General features: G+C 42.7%; 1 protein-coding gene across 1 annotated transcript; it reads right to left on the bottom strand.

The window, feature by feature from the left end:
- Positions 1–2,119: 2,119 nt before the first annotated feature.
- On the bottom strand, positions 2,120–16,686 carry nrl (neural retina leucine zipper). The gene is made up of 4 exons (XM_056481612.1): positions 16,087–16,686; positions 12,914–13,186; positions 3,581–3,796; positions 2,120–2,269 (listed from the first exon to the last, which is right to left on the bottom strand). The coding sequence occupies exons 1-4, from the start codon at positions 16,684–16,686 to the stop codon at positions 2,120–2,122; spliced, it is 1,239 nt and encodes a 412-aa protein (XP_056337587.1).
- Between the last annotated feature and the right edge of the window lie 1,037 nt (positions 16,687–17,723).

The raw sequence follows: 17,723 nt of genomic DNA, 5'->3' as shown, positions 1-17,723 counted from the left end.
ACAGCATGTTGCGTGAGGTCAGTGCAAATCTCACACAGATGGCTTATACTCGTAATGGTCGATTACTCTTTCGCTTCTTCGTAGATTCATATCTCCAACAGTCCTTTTGGTGAATGCCAAACAAATGAGCGAATGAAGCGAACTAAACTCTTCATGACAAATAGCTCAACACAATGAGAAAGCAAGCCTTTTGTGCTACCACCGACGATCTCATTGGTATTCATAGGTATGTGCACACGTACAATTCTGTACGTTCAGACACTCAAACTGCACAATATCAACAGCATCTAGCATGAAAATGTTCCAGCTTTACTAAGTAGTATTCCCCTTTTAAGCTTTTATAACTGCATTATAAAGAAATGGTTATGACCAACTGAGCCTGAATTCTCTCAAGGTTCTTTCTTTCACTTTGGTCAATTGGTGAAGTTTGTTCCTCTACTGTCTCCACTGGCTTGCTTGGTTTGGGACTTGAGGAGCTGCTCATGAATAGATTTGCTCTTCAGTGTTTGGACATTCAGCAGTAAATATTAAACTACACTGAACTGAACTGAACTTCAGCTCTGAACACTGGACTGACAAAGCTTCAGTTCACTAGAACTTCTGTATTCAGCTGCTGAGACACAATCCACAATGGAAAAGCGCTAGAGAAATAAACATGAATTAAATTGAAGTGGATAAACTTCTTGGTTTATTCTATTAAAATCAATTTTTTCCAAACTCATATTTGCTTATGGTGGTGTCAGGAACACAATTTAACCATATTATATTAAGATATTGATTACATTTTTAATTTTTAAATCTGAGTGTAAGTTAAAAGGTTATTGTCAATTCATTCGTAAATAAAATCTATAGATATTTAATAAATAACCATCTCTTTAAAGGTCCAAAAATCACAAAATGTTAACTCTGTATATTGAATAAATATCCAGCATACTTAAAGTCCGTGTGAAATCAGAATTTACAATCTTTATTTTGCTAGCTCATATTAGTATTCTCAATGTGAACAATTAATCTGTGCAAGTGAAAAATAAACGTTTGTTTTGGTAATCTTCAATCAAACTCTGAACATCTGATTCCGCGTATGGGTGGGCGGTGCTTCTCTGATGATGTCAGTTTGACCCCGCCCCACTTACTGTTAGTTTGCTATGATGGATTGATGCACAAAACAAAAGCCACGCCCCTTGCTCAATATTCTGTTTTAAAAACAGTACATCAACATTCATTCATTCATATTTCTTCGGATTAGTCTCTATTTTAGAGTTCACCACAGCGGAATGAACCACCAACTATTTCAGCATATGTTTTACACAGCGGATGCCCTTCCGGCCGCAACCCAGTATTGAGAAACACTCATACACACTCATTCACACTCAAATCGACCAATTAAGTTAATCAATTCCCCTATAGCGCATGTGTTTGGACTGTGGGGGAAACCCATGCCAACACAGAACATGCAAACTCCACACAGAAATGCCAACTGGCCTAGCTGGGACTCGAACCAGCGATCTTCTTGCTGTAAGGCCACAATGCTAACCACTGAGCCACCGTGCCACCCTACATCAACACTGTAATTTCACACAGACTTTAAATGGGCTAATTGTAATAGCATTTCATGTATTAATCACTACTTCATTTTTAAGCAGCGTGAACATAATGAATAATGAAATATGAACTAGCTATAAGCTACACTAGCAATAAGCTGCAGCTCATTTTCTGAATGGAAATCAGTGCCTTTAATTAATCTAATTCATTATGGGAAACAATCCACCTTTGCTTTACAGCTCTCAGTGTGTGATACTCAAATAATGCAGTTTTATTTTGTTATTTATACGCTGTCGTTTCTCTGATACTGCACATTCTGGTGTCTATCGAAGTGGGCTCCTACCTATGGATGCTAATGAAATCCCGTCGGCGCTATACAAGCTCGCAATGGGCAGAAATGCAATCCCATCAGCAGCAGCAGCACTATTATGCCACAATCCAGGGCTCAGGTCCACCTCACAATCAACCCGCTTTGGTTAAATAGCTTATTTTTTTAAAAGTTGAGCTGCACACTGTGAGTACAGCTCGCTTGAACTCCTTCCACCCGTCGTCTTCATTCAGTGTTCGTTCAAGTGTGTCACAAAAAGTAGTCTGGAGGAGTGGGAGAAGGCGAGGTGTTGGGATGCGAAGGCTGCGTCTCGCTGGAGCTGATCAGCTTCTCGTATCGGGCTTTGTACGTGTCTCGCTCTCGCAACACGCGCGACAGCTCACACTGCAGCTGCTCCAGCTAGAGGAGGACAAACGGAGAGAGTTACTGTAAATATCACGTTCATTCACAGTGAATAACACTTTTATAATGAGTAAACAAAATAAAAACAGCAACGTTCTGGGGCTGGTTTATTCACGAAGAAAACGTTTGTGTCCCAAATGTCGGCTAGCAATAAATATAGCAATTAGCTTTTCATGCTAATGTGACATTGTTACCATATTAGCCCCCTTCAGCAATATTAGTTTTGGATTGTCTCCAGAATAAACCACTGTTATACAATGACTTGCCTAATTACCCTAACTTTACCCTAATTACCCTAGTGAAGCCTTTAAATGTCACTTTAAGCTGAATACTAGTGTCTTGAAGAATATCTAGTCTAATATTATTTACTGTCATCATGACAAAGAGAAAATAAATCAGTTATTAGAATAATAAGCTAATAATTCAGACTTCAGCTGTATATTATTTATTAAATGAACGTCTAGCCCTACTCCAACCCTAAACCCAACCATCACAGTAATGTACAAACAGTAATTAAACCAAGTATTATTCAAATTATTGAAATTATTACATGAAATTACACATTAAATTGTATTTTATTAACGTCGACCCCTTCTCCAACACTTAAACCTGCACTCAAAACATGACTTCTGCTGCTTGTTCAAACTACTTATCTAAAATGAGTTGAAACAACACAATTTTTTTGTGTTTCCCTACTGAAAAACACCAGCTTAAATCAGGCTAGAGTGGTTGGCTGGTTTTAGCTGGTTGAACAGCCTGGTTTTAGAGGGGTTTTGGCCGTTGGCAATTTCCAGCCTGGTCTTAGCTGGTCAGGCTGAAAAATGACCAGCTAAAACCAGCTTGACCAGCCTAGCCAGACTGGGAGCCCAGCCAAAACCAGCTATGTCCAGCTTAGACCAGGCTGCTCAAGTTGGTTTTAGCTGGATTTAGCTGGTCATTTTCCAGCCTGACCAGCTAAGACCAGGCTGGAAATGGCCAAAACCCCTCTAAAACCTGGCTAGTCAACCAGCTAATACCAGCCAACCAGCCTAGGCTGGTTTAAGCTGGATCTTTCAGCAGGGTTGTTGGGACAACTTAAAAGTTTTATGTTTAATCCACTTAAATTTGTAAATAATATTAAGTTAACTAAATTGACTAGCAAGATTTGCTCCAGCTAGAGGAGGACAAACAGAGAGAGAGTTACTGTAAATGTCACATTCATTCATGTTGATTGACACTTTTGTAATGAGTAAACAAAATAAACAACAATGTATATCGTATATGCTGCTCTGTGTTTGTTGTAATGGTGTCAGGGTCTATGGTGTGTACCTGCTGTGTGAGGATGTGTTTCTCGGACTCAAGTGCGTGTCGGTGCTGAAGACGTTTGTAGCGGCAGGACTGTGCGTATCCGCGGTTCTTCAGCGTCCGTCTCTTCTGCTTCAGGCGGACCACCTCGTCTTTGCTGACCCCACGCAAATGTCTGTTCAGCTCGCGCACAGACAGACTCACCAGCTGCTCGTCGGAGAAACGCTCTTCCACACCGCACTGAAAGAGACACACACAATACCACATAAGTCCCGGAGATTTGCCACAGAATGTGATCCTGACAATTAAAGCTTCATCAAACGCTCGTGTGAATCCTGGCTGATACACAGGCACACACAACACAGTAGAAAATAGCTGTCAATTAGCAGCTTCCATATTTTGTGTGTATTCTGTTTACAGTATTTGCGGTGGTGAAGTGCATTATGGGATGTTGATCTCTGCTCTGTCCACTTCTGATGTTGAAAATTGTGTGACTTTTATTGACATTTTTGCAGTTAGCGATAATATAATGTACACTGTTAACAATTTCCTGTCTCTAACAATCTACAGTAACTTACTGTAAATCAGCATTACAGCATAAATACTGTATTCAAAGCACTGTTTATCTTGCTGTATGTGTGTTTACAGTATTGTATATCTTTACTGTAAAATATACAGTAAGTTTCACAATGCAATTGTAAAATACAGTAACACACCACATAAATGTCCTATAGTAAAATACAGTTCTTATTGCAGTAAAATACTGTGTAATTTACAAAAATCAGTGTATAAGAGACATATCTAGAGGAATAAGTCTGTAAAATAACAGAAAATGTGCTGCAGTTTATTACAAGGTTTCTGTAGTGTAATATACAACACCAATATAGCACTGGAGACTATCACAAAAGTCAAAACTTTTCAACATCATAAGCTTTTGGAGGAAAGATCAAAGTCCCATAATGCAATTCTTCACTGTTAGACATTTTGGGCTCTATTTTAACGATCTAGGTGCAGAGTCTAAAGTGCATGATGCAAAAGCATCAAGGTCTGAATCCACTTTTGCTATTTTAAGAACAGTAAAATTCCCTCTGAGCCCCAGTGCATGGTCTAACAGGGTTGAGCTTATTCTCTTAATGAGTTCTGGGTGTGTTTTGAGCATAACGTGCATTAAACCAATCAGAGTCTTGTCTCTCATTCCCTTTAAGAGTCAGTTGTGTCTCTCCATGGTGCATTTGCTATTTACATGGCGAATTTGTAAGTGTAAAAACTAAACGCTTCACTAGTTAAACAGAGCATATGCAGCGCGAGGATAAAGAACGAGCCTCCTCCATTCAGCCTCTTTACTTTCGCTTTACTTTACTTTTACTCTTTGCTTTACTCCTTTACTTTGGTGGAGTGAGGAAACTGGGGTGCGCAAGACATTGAGGCGTGCACTCAAGTAAATTATGATGACGATTTTTATGCGTTCACTAGAGGGAGTAAATAATATGATTAATGTTAGCTCCACAGCTAACTATCAGGCATCTGTAGAGTATATGCATCCCAGTATAATATATATATAAATAAAATGCATGAAAAATAATGACGGTGAATGAATGAAAGTCAAACCGGTGAGCCGTCTGACAAAAAAGTGCCCTTCTGAATCAAATCAGCAGGATGCCCTTCTGGATCTTTCACTAACTTTGAAGACTACTGACTACGTTTACGTGGACATCGGTAATAGTTATTTGCCTTAATCTGAATAAGACAGTAATATAAGTAAGGTGTTACTTGAAGTGCTTTTTGAATGTTGCGTCACCAGGCTATTCACGTCTGCAGAGTCTCATGTAATTTTGGGTGTTTCATCTTTAATTTTTCGATCTTAACTGAAGTTCGACAGTTTCACTTTTACTCATGAACATTTCATTCATGCCCCCATGACAAACTGGGGTATTAGACGCAAATATAAAGTGAGGACTGGTGGAAGAGTGTTGTTTTTATTGATACCGCACGTTGAATAGAAAGAAAAAAAGCATTTCGTGATGAGTGTGAGTGTGTGTGTCCACAAAGTGGCGAAAATGGATTTACTATTTAAACAACGTGGTGCAAAACGTGAAAATTACTGTTGCGCTGGTCCGAAAATAGCAACAAATCACACCATACACAGCTTATTCCTTATTGCACTGAGTGTATGATAGAGTCCTTTATTGTATTTTTGCCGTACCTTACTGTTTCCAGCAACTGCCTCTTTACAGTAACTTACTGGATTGGTCGACTCCATGCTCATTACTGATTAGTTAAACATATACAAGGGAGTTTGTGTACTCTGGAGTCCTCATGTCGATGTCTGCAGTCTGGTTGACTCTCTAACCTTTCTTCATTTGCATTCCTAAAATCATACACTGCTAATGATTTTTGTTAATAACACGGTATTTAACTGTAAATGTTACTGTAAGACACTTATGTGGTATGTTACTGTCTCTTAAAGTCACATTATGAATATTACTGTATATTATACAGCAAAGATATACAATACTGTAAACCCATATACAGCAAGATAAATGTACAGTAACTGTTGCCAGCAACTGCCCCTTTACAGTAACTTACCTGTAAATGTGTTTTACAGTAGCAGGGCCCTACCGCAATTTAATTTAACTTCATTTCATTTCAAAATATGATATATGGCAATATCTGCAAATTATATATATATTACAAACAAGTTTGTGTTTGGATTTAACATATATAAAGAAATCATTATTGCAACATATATTTCAAAATATTGCAGAACTATCTGTTTACATTTAGTTTTCTGCCATTGGAATTACAAACATGATCATATATGTTCAAATAAATTAGCTATAATGTTATTTATATGCTCACATATCCACACATGTTAGATTTCTGTAGGGGTAATAAATGTATGAGCTTTCGTGTGTCTGTTTATAACATGGCCGACTGTATGCTCTCAATGCAGTGCTTGTGCGGTCCATACTTCCAGAACATGCTGTCCCTATATTGTGTCCCCACGAGGATGGTAAAAAACTGACATATCTGATCTGTTTTTAATTCCACAAGGAATATATATTATATATTCAAATTTTAGACATTTGAAGTATTGTTTTATTTCGTTTATTAACTTAGGGATAGGTTTAGGGGACCGAACATAAAGTTTGTACAGTATAAAAATCATCATGTCTATGGGTAGTCTTTGTAAAAATAAAGATCCAACATACACCTGAGTGTTATGAAGCGGACAGGAGACAGAGGTAAGGAAACGTTAGGGTGTTTATTGAATGACAACAAGGAGCACATGAAGGATAGCCAGGAGGATCAGGAATGATGTTGGGGTCTTTTCCTCCGTGGCTGGGTAACAGGAATACACGAGGATGGACAGCACACACCAGATACAGCTGACAGAGGATGACACAGACTTGGAAGGACTGGAAGACAGGACGATTCGGGAGGACCAGGAAGACTAGGAGGAATACAAAGAGAACAGGTAAGTAAATCGTTTGTTTAGCTGAGGATGACTACGCTGAGTGGTCGCTCAGTTGTCCGCTTTCGTCGAGACGAGCCCGGACAATGAGCGACTGGAGTGCTGTGCTTTTATCTGGTGCTCGTGAATGTGATGCAGCTGTGTGCTCATTAGAAGTCAGGTGATGGTGATCTTCGTGAGTGGGGGTCGTGAGAGCCTGACCAATCCATGACAGTACCCCCCTCCCCAGGGCCCGCTCCTGAGGGCCGACACCTCCGACGCCGTGGTGGTCTCCCTCTGCCTCTAGGCGCTGGGAACTCAGGGTGGCTCTCATGAAACTCCACCATGAGACTAGGATCGAGAATATCAGCTCTGGGAACCCATGTCCTTTCTTCGGGGCCGTACCCTTCCCAGTCCACCAGGTACTCCAACTGGCCACCACGACGTCGGGAACGCAAGATCTCCTTCACTGCGTAGACGGCTCCTTCTTCTAGGAGCAGTGGAGGAGGGGGTTCCTCTTCGTGGTCAGGCTCTGTGGAGGGAAGAACAGGATCGTGATAGGGTTTCAGGAGTGATACGTGGAATGTAGGGTGAATACGGTAGTGAGAGGGTAATTGTAGTTTGTAGGTGACGGGGTTAACCTGTTCCACGATGGTGAAGGGACCAACAAATCGGGGACTTAACTTGCGAGAGGGCAGTCGCATGCGTATGTCCCGGGTGGATAGCCACACCTTTTGTCCGGGGGTGTATCTGGGTTCTTCAGACCTTCTTCTATCGGCGGTTACCTTGCTTCGACGGACTGCCCTCTGCAGATGTTGATGAGCCTCGTCCCAGACTCTCTCGCTCTCCCGGAACCAGTGATCCACTGCGGGGACATCAGATGGTTCGCCATCCCAGGGAAAGAGCGGTGGTTGGAAGCCCAGGACGCACTGGAATGGCGTGAGTCCGGTGGAGGGTTGCCGCAGTGAATTTTGGGCATATTCTGCCCAGCCCAAATACTGGCTCCAGGAGCTCTGGTGACCACTGCAGAAGGTCCTCAGGAACCGTCCCACCTCCTGAATCTTCCTCTCTGTCTGCCCGTTGGTTTGGGGATGATATCCAGAAGAGAGGCTGACGGCCACACCTAGGAGCTTGAAGAAGGCTTTCCATAGACGTGAGATGAACTGTGGACCTCTGTCCGACACAATATCTTCTGGAATACCAAATGACCTGAAGACTTGATTAAAGATATTGTCGGCTGTTTCAAAGGCTGTGGGAAGACCTTTCAGAGGGATTAGTTTGACAAACTTTGAGAATCTATCTACTATGACTAGAATACAGGTATTACCTTCTGACGAAGGGAGATCAGTGATAAAGTCCACTCCTAGGTGTGACCAGGGACGGTTCGGAATCGGCAAGGGATGGAGCTTTCCAGCGGGTAGATGACGTGGGCTCTTGGATTGGGCACAGTCCTTACAGCCCTGAACATATTGCCTCACATCCCTTGCCATGTTTGGCCACCAGAATCGTTGGGATACTAGCGAGAGAGTATTGTTGATCCCTGGATGTCCAGTGCCTAGCGAGGTATGTAAGGAGTGGATCAGATCTACCCGGTGTTCAGGTGGTATGAACTGCCGATGAGGAGGGCATCCCGGCGGAGCAGGGGCTTCCGGAGTGGCAACGACTGGAGGAGCGTTCCAGGTGATCGGACAAATGGAGATGTGTTCGGGAAGAATCTTCGTTGGGAGTTCTTCATGATCGTGATGCTCGTGTAAACGAGAGAGAGCGTCTGCTCTTAGATTCTTGGGTCCTGGACGATAGGAAATGGAGAAATCAAAACGTGAGAAGAAAAGTGACCATCTGGCTTGACGTGGACATAGTCTCTTGGCCTCTTTGATATATTGGAGGTTTTTGTGATCTGTGATCACCTGGAACGGATGTTTGGCTCCCTCCAACCAGTGACGCCACTCCTCCAAGGCTAGCTTGATTGCTAGCAGCTCCCTGTCTCCTATGCTGTAATTCTGCTCCGCCGGGCTCAACTTCCGAGAGAAATAGGCACAGGGATGCAGTCGGGGCGGTGTATCATGATGTTGAGATAATACTGCCCCGACGCCGGTGGTGGATGCGTCCACTTCCACCACGAAAGGAAGATTTGGGTCAGGATGAGTCAGGAGTGGGGCCCTTGTGAACTCCTTCTTAAGAAGGCGGAAGGCTGCGGCTGCTTCTTTGGTCCACTCCAGTCCTTTGGGTTTACCCTTGAGGAGATTAGTGAGAGGTGATGTAATCCTGCTGTAGTCCTTGATAAACCGTCTATAAAAGTTAGCAAACCCAAGAAACCTCTGGAGCTCCTTAATGGAAGTGGGTTCTGACCAGGATAGAACAGCCTCAATTTTCTTCCCATCCATACGTATACCGGTTTGATCAATGATGTATCCCAAGAAATGAATCGACTTCTGGTGGAATGAGCATTTCTCCGCTTTGAGGTAGAGGTGATGTTCTCTCAATGTGTGTAGGACCTCCGCAACGTGTTGGCGATGTTCGGCCTCACTCCGGGAGTAAATGAGGATGTCATCTATGTACACTATTACAAAGTGGTGAAGAAACTCCCGGAGGACTTCATGAATGAAGTTTTGGAATACGGAGGGGGCGTTGACCAGACCGTAAGGCATGACCTCATATTCATAGTGGCCAGTAGGGGTCACGAATGCTGTCTTCCATTGGTCCCCCTCACGTATTCTTATCAGATTATACGCGCTGCGGAGGTCCAATTTAGTGAAGACTTTAGCTTCTCGGAGCTGTTCCAAAGCGGCTGGTACCAGAGGAAGGGGATATCGGTATTTTACTGTACCGTTATTTAGGACCCTGTAGTCGATGCATGGACGCAGCCCTCCGTCCTTCTTGGCCACAAAGAAGAAGCTTGAGGCGGCTGGTGATTTTGAGTGACGTATGTACCCCTGACTCAGAGCCTCCCTTATGTAATCTTCCATTGCCTGATTCTCTGGAAGTGAGAGCGGGTAGATCCTACCTCTTGGCAACTGGGCATCTGGAACTAGGTCGATCGCGCAGTCCCATGGCCGATGCGGCGGTAGCTGGGAAGCTCTCTTGGGGCAGAAGACATCATGAAAGGAGCTGTACTCCTTAGGAATGTGGATAGACTGCTTCTCAGGAGGGCTCTCGACCGATGTTGCAAACAAAGAAATGGGGTTCCGACCTTGAAGAGGGAGATTTGGAAAACAGGTAGGTGTACATCCAGATCCCCATTTCTTTATCTCTCCTGTGCCCCAAGAGATGATGGGATCGTGCTTCACCAGCCACGGGCGCCCTAGAATGATGTCCATATTTGCACCCTCCAGAACCAGAAATTGAATCCTCTCTTGATGTAACAGCCCCACTTGAAGAAGGATGTCTTCGCATTGTCGATGGATACGGGTCGAAGATCGAGTGCACTGGGTTATCGGTTGTATCTGGTATATATGCGAGGACGCCTCAGTACGGAGGTGGAGTTGACGACAGAGGGATTGGGAGATGAAGTTCCCTGCTGACCCGGAGTCGATGAGGGCTGTGACAAGGAGAGAAATAGAGGCAGTAGTTATTTGTACGGTGGTAGTAAGTGGTTTACATTGTTCAATATTCGTACTGAATACACTCACTGAAGTCCGAATGGGACGAAGGGGACACTCCATACGGGTGTGTTCACTGACACCGCAGTATAGACACAGACCCCGGGTCAGCCTCCTCTGTCGTTCCGCTGATGTCAGTCTTCCAGACTCTATTATCATGGGTTCTGGTTCTGGAGAGGCTGTTGACTCAGGCGATTGGAGGAGTGCAGACGAGGGGGGTGATGGTGTCCTGTTGATAGGAACGGAGACGATCGGAACATCGGAGAGAATGTTGGATGAATCTCTCCAGACCCATTGTATCATCTAATGTGGCCAGCTGGATTCGGAGAGTGGGTTCCAAGCCGAGCCGGTACGTGGTCAACAACGATCTCTCATTCCATCCACTTGCAGCTGCTAGAGTGCGAAACCGGAGAGCATATTCCTGTGTAGATAGAGTACCTTGCTTTAGATGATACAGCTGCTCTCCAGCGGCTACTTCCCCATCAGAACGTCCAAACACCTCTTTGAAATACTCCGTGAAGGTAGTGATGGATGTAGGCGATCTTTGACTTATCTGTGGGATATAGAGAAGGTTGCATTTCGAATATGAGGGAACATTGTAACAGAAAACCATTGCACTCCCCCGCTCCGCCTGAGTAGGGCGCTGGTCGGGCCATGGGACTGGAAGGAAGGGCCGAAGAAGAAACTGTGGAGGCGGAAGTGCTCGGTGCTGGTGGTGCGTTGGAAAGTGGAGCTGGTGGCTGTAGAATCCGCTTCAACTGGTCCACCAGCTCTTGAAAGTGATCGAGGGTGCTCATGTTGTCGTCGTTATGGGTCCGGGCTTCTGTTATGAAGCGGACAGGAGACAGAGGTAAGGAAACGTTAGGGTGTTTATTGAATGACAACAAGGAGCACATGAAGGATAGCCAGGAGGATCAGGAATGATGTTGGGGTCTTTTCCTCCGTGGCTGGGTAACAGGAATACACGAGGATGGACAGCACACACCAGATACAGCTGACAGAGGATGACACAGACTTGGAAGGACTGGAAGACAGGACGATTCGGGAGGACCAGGAAGACTAGGAGGAATACAAAGAGAACAGGTAAGTAAATCGTTTGTTTAGCTGAGGATGACTACGCTGAGTGGTCGCTCAGTTGTCCGCTTTCGTCGAGACGAGCCCGGACAATGAGCGACTGGAGTGCTGTGCTTTTATCTGGTGCTCGTGAATGTGATGCAGCTGTGTGCTCATTAGAAGTCAGGTGATGGTGATCTTCGTGAGTGGGGGTCGTGAGAGCCTGACCAATCCATGACACTGAGAGAGATCGAGCGTATCTTTGTCCATATGTGTGGTTTTGGCAGCACATTTCCACAGAGCATAATCTGACAGAGTGTAAGTGACAGTGATCGGGATTACATCACAATAATAGTAGATATTACCATAATCTGATAGCGCTGCTCCACATTTAGAGACAGGCATCCACCAGCTTTCAACACTCTTTACCACAATATCACGAACCACTCACAACCATGCACCGAAACATGCTTAAAGGTCCCGTGACATTAAAATAACGTTTCTTTAATGTTAGCATCAGTATAGGGTATCTATAAGCTAGTGTGCTCCAAAACAGTCACACAATTCACATTTGGAAGATGTAATGTTTGAATTTTGGCACTTCCGCCTAAATGGATCTGTTTTTGGCATCACCTCATACTTCAGTTTCTCATCAAAACTTCTGACCAATCAAATGCTCTCTAATGTCTGCCAAACCCCGCCCCTTTTCTCATTTGATTTTCATTTGAAGCCACTCTCACTGGCAGAGCTGTGATAATAGCAAAACGCTATTGGATGTTTTTAAAGGGGAGGAGCTAATCTATGCCCCGCCCTTTCTTCATGTTTCAGTTGAGATTACGTCAAATTTCAAATATAAAATGCACATTTCAAAGCACTCCACAGGGACTTTAATATACATTAAATAAACGCCACCAATACAATTGCCACTTGTCTATCCATACTGTTAAGTAGCCTACTTAGTGCACTGTGCTACATAGTAAATCAAATTATGATTTAATAATCTTTGCTCATGTAATAACATGCTCTATTAACATTACATTTAAAACTGATGTAAGCCTGATTAAAAAAATACAAATGTGCACAGGATCAAGTACCATTAGCTGTTAGCATTCATATGCGGTACTTAAAGGGATAGTTTACCCAAAATATTACATTTATGTCATCATTTATGTCATATGTTAACATATCTGTTGACACCCTCCCCACATGGTCAACATATAATTGGCGCCCTGGATTAGGAGGTTTTAGTACCTGAGCGACCTGCAGCAGGTGGTGGTGATGGTGGTGATGGTGATGCCCCTGCATTGGATGGTGTGGGTGGTGGAGGCGGCTCTGTGGACTGAGGGGCTGTGCATAGGGACCGGCCGATGGGTTGACGTTGGCCAGAGATGAAGGGTTGGAAGAAACCACCAGTATAGGGCGGTGACACATGTCTGATGGTTTGTTCAGGACAACATCCGCACTGCTGTCGCTGCTGGAGTCGCCCATGTGACTGCTGCTGGAGCTCTGGGACAACACCGGGAACTGACAGAGAAGATGAACATAATGAACATTAGAAAATGATTAACAATTAAAGCAGGGTTCCCACTCTTACATGAAACTCATTCATTTATTTTCTTTTTGGCTGAGTCCCTTTATTAATCCGGGGTCGCCACAGCGGAATGAACCGCCAACTTATCCAGCACATGTTTTACGCCCTTCCTGCAGCCACCCATCACTGGGAAACTTCATGAAACTCAAGCAAACTCAAAGACTTTTTAAAGAACGATTTATTTTAAATCAAGCACCTCTGGAATTTATTTTGTTCGATATCTTCAGACATGTACATTTATAAGAAATTAAGTTTCCTATTTTCCCCATGCACCTCCCAAACATGAAATGATCCGGTTTTAGATACAAAAAATCTAATTTATTAGACAGTTTAGGTTCCTCGTCCTTTTTAAAATAAAGCAGAGCTGGGAATCAGATCTCAATCATGTTTTCACAGACGAGGAATGGTCCAAGGCCCTGTCTCGTGTACAAACTACTTCTATTTGTGCTCGTCATTCCCTTATACAATTCAAGTTCTTGCATAGAGTATATTGGACTAAGGCAAAAATATCCAAGTTGTGATCGGTGTCGACAATTTGGGCATCAATTTTCAAATCAATTTCTGAATGCTTTCTTTTAGATACTGAGCCTTATAATAATATTGACCTTAAAATGGTGTTTAAAAAATTAAAAACTGCTTTTATTCTAGCTGAAATAAAACCAATAAGACTTTCTCCAGAAGAAAAAATATTATCAGACATACTGTGAACATTTCCTTGCTCTGTTAAACATCTTTTGGGAAATTTTTAAAAAACAAAAAGAAATTCAAAGGGGGGCTAATAATTCTGACTTCAACTGTACACCACGGACAATTTAGCTAACCCAATTCCTCTATAGCGCATGTGTGTGGACTTGTGGGGAAACCGGAGCACCCGGAGGAAACCCACGCCAATGTTGGAAGAATCTATCAACTTTAAACTATAAAACTATAAGCTATAGTTAAATTATAAAAAGAGCTGAAACAATACATTTGTTGATGTTTTTTGGGACAGCTTAATTGTATGTTCAATCAACCTAAATTTGTAAAAACTATTAAGTGAGCTTGATTCCGTCATGTTATCCCAACACAAATCGATTGTGTGGAAGCCAGCACTGTTTACAGTGTATGCAGCGTCACTGAAGTCCTTACTGTACTTAAGATTTCACTTACACTCGATATTTACATTAAAATGTCCCAGTGATGATGATGTTTTGAATGTGTAGGTGCAGTTTTTCAAACATTGCTAAAGGTTTTTTTTACTGTAGCTCTACAAAATGTGTTTGTTTAAAAAAAAATTTCGTTAAATGTATTAAGATGAAACATTAGCATGTTCACTCAATAGAGATGTTACTTATTAATGAATGAACTCAAGTCTAAATTACTTTGTAAATCAGTTTTTAATGAAAATGGCCTTTATGAAGACCTGATGAAATGTAATGTAATACTCTACACAGGGTGTGCAGTATTGTCAAAAATCATATAGCAAATTTTTTTTCGGAAAATGTCATGTTCATTCATTCATTTATTAATATGGGGTCACCACAGTGGAATGAACCGCCAACTTATCTAACATATGCTATTACGCAGCAGACCAGCCACAATATTATCAGCGCAGCAGACCAGCCACAAACCAGCACTGGAAAACACCCATACACTCATGCATTCACAGAGACTCATACACTGCAGCCAATTTAGTTGATCAATTCCCCTATAGCGCATGTGTTTGGACTGTGGGGGAAACCGGAGCACCCAGAGGAAACCAGTGGAGAACATGCAAACTCCACACAGAAACACCAACTGACCCATTTTTTGGGTAATTTGGATATAGCAAACAAAAGTTACTTAACAATTACAGGCAGGTGTGTTGGAGTAGGGATGGTAATATACACACTTCAGCACAGCTGAGCTCCAGAAACGTGTTTGATAACTTTGCTTTAGGTACAGAAAACAAAACAAAACCTTGCTGCCATGTTGTATTTCTCCTACTAACTGCATGCTCTTGTGTTGCTGTAGTCGGTAGATCTTAAGAAACGGGATTGAGCACCCCTGATGTAGACGATAAAGGTAACAAACTTCTGTTCTCAAGGGGGACAATCAGTGGATAGTAAGGCTGCACGATATTGGAGAAACCTGACATTGTGATATGGTTTTTTTCTGTAATATATATTGCAATATGAACACAACTTCTGCAGATGACTCGAATAGCTCTATTTGGCATCAAATCATTCATTTGGATATATAGTTGAGGTCAGATTTATTCACCCTGCTGTGAATTTTTATTTCTTTCTCAAATATTTCCCAAATGATGTTGAACAGATTCAGGAATTTCTCACAGTATTTTCTCTAATATTTTTTCTTCTGGAGAAAGTCTTATTTGTTTTATCTCGGCTAGAATAAAAGCAGTTTTTAATTGTTTTAAAGCCATTTTAAGGTCAATATTATTAGCCCCCTCAAGCAATATTAGTGTTGGATTGTCTCCAGAATAAACCACTGTTATACAATGACTTGCCTAATTACCCTAACTTTACCCTAATTACCCTAGTTAAGCCTTTAAGTGTCACTTTAAGCTCAATACTCGTAAAATATCTAGTTTAATATTATTTACTGTCATCATGACAAAGTGAAAATAAATCAGTTATTAGAGATGAGTTATTAACACTATTATAATTAGAAATGTGTTGAAGAAATCTGCTCTCCGTTAAACAGAAACTGGGGAAATAAATAAACAGGAGGGCGAATAATTCAACTTCAACTGTACCTTGAAACCATATAACAAATTGTTTTTATAGGTTTTAACATCTGTGACTTTTCCAAAGTGCTGTAAATCTTGAAACCGTCCCTAGTCAGATCATACCTGTGAAGTGACAGCAGCTGCTGCTGAGTTCAGCAAGGCCTCCACAGCATCTTCGCATCCCAGAAAGCCTCTTTGGTCCCGGTCTCCTCGCTCCGGCACTCCTCCCAACGCTCCCAGTAGAGAAGCAGCACCTCCAGCCTCCCCCCCGAACTGCTGCTGGAGAGCCGCCAGCCACAGCAGATCTTCCAGCGAGGTGGCGTTAGGACATGGCGCGGGACCTCCCGCTGCACTGGGGCTCCCGTCCAGTGTCCCTTGAGAGCCGGAGCTCTGTCCTGACAGGTACCCGGTGGAGATGGAAAGCGGGAAGGAGAGCGAGGAGGACGAGGAGGAGGCGGAGGCAGGCGGGGGTCCATCGCTGAGCGTGGGCGACGGGGGCAGAGACGTGTACGGGCTGGAGCTCAGGCTGGAGTCAGCAGGAGGGCGAGGAGCAAACGGAGAACCGGTCATCTCCGCGTGGACCCCTGCTTTGGGGTAGAGGCAGGTGGCAGGGGGCGGAGGGGTGTCAGGCTTCACCTCAAACTTCAGCAGGTCGAAGTCGTTGAGATACTCCATGGCCAGCGGACTCGGAGGGAGAGATGGTAGCGGCAGAGAGGAAGACATCGCTGGAAGTCTGGGAGCTGTTTTTCCGTTTTCAAGGCGCACAACACACGTTGTTCCACAGAGAGAAACAATAAAGTGTTTAAATTATTGTTTCTTTGAATCGAAGGCTTCCTGTTTTAACATGTGAAACGGGCAAAGAGAAAGACAACAGTGAGTATCTGATTGCAATTATCTGCTTATTAATAGTTAGTAAGGTAGTAGTTGGGTTTAGGTTTGGGTGTTGGGTAGGACAGGAATGTAAAATAAGATCATACTTTATGTGTTAATAAGCAATGAACAACATATCTTAATAATAAGCAGGTAATAAAGCCAGTAGTAAATGATGTCAATTGTTAGTTAAACTTAAATGTTACTTTTAGATTATATATTTTAAACCTTGTTTAGGTATTACTTTAATTTTATGTTCCATTCACTAACCCTAACCCATTACAATCCCAGCAGGCACAGACTGATGTTGTACCCCGTCAGGGGATGTTACATTTTGGATGTAAATGAAAATCCGGTTGACGTCAGAACCCTATGTCAGACCGATGTCAGTGTCCATTGTCTGACAGACTTTGGATTTTGGTCACTTTCCAACGCAACCTAAAAACAACCAAATATCAACGTCTAATGATGTGGCAGCTTGACGTTGTGTGGATGTTACCACTATGACGTCTATAAGATGTTGGATTTTGGTCACTTTTCATTATAACCTAAAAACAACCAAATATAAACGTCTAATGATGTTACAGCTTGACGTTGTGTGGATGTTACCACTATGACATCTATAAGATGTTGGATTTTGGTCACTTTCCATTACAACCTAAAAACAACCAAATATCAACGTCTAATGATGTGGCAGCTTGACGTTGTGTGGATGTTACCACTATGACATCTATAAGATGTTGGATTTTGGTCACTTTCCATCACAACCTAAAAACAACCAAATATCAACGTCTAATGATGTTGCAGCTTGACGTTGTGTGGATGTTACCACTATGACGTCTATCAGATGTTGGATTTTGGTTGCCATACCTGATGAGTAAAGATCAATA

Source organism: Danio aesculapii, chromosome 20, assembly GCF_903798145.1.
Source record: "Danio aesculapii chromosome 20, fDanAes4.1, whole genome shotgun sequence".
In the NCBI taxonomy this organism is placed as follows: Eukaryota; Metazoa; Chordata; class Actinopteri; order Cypriniformes; family Danionidae; genus Danio; species Danio aesculapii.
Note: the sequence above shows the minus strand (reverse complement) of the source record. Positions and strands in the feature narration are given on the sequence as shown.

Excerpts from the sequence above, each read along its gene's own strand:
- nrl (XM_056481612.1), bottom strand. The coding sequence starts at position 16,686 with ATGTCTTCCTCTCTGCCGCTACCATCTCTCCCTCCGAGTCCGCTGGCC. Across the intron at positions 13,187-16,086 it reads CAGCTGCTGTCACTTCACAG|TTCCCGGTGTTGTCCCAGAG; the intron begins GTATGATCTGAC and ends CTTCTCTGTCAG. Across the intron at positions 2,270-3,580 it reads AACACATCCTCACACAGCAG|CTGGAGCAGCTGCAGTGTGA; the intron begins GTACACACCATA and ends GTCCTCCTCTAG.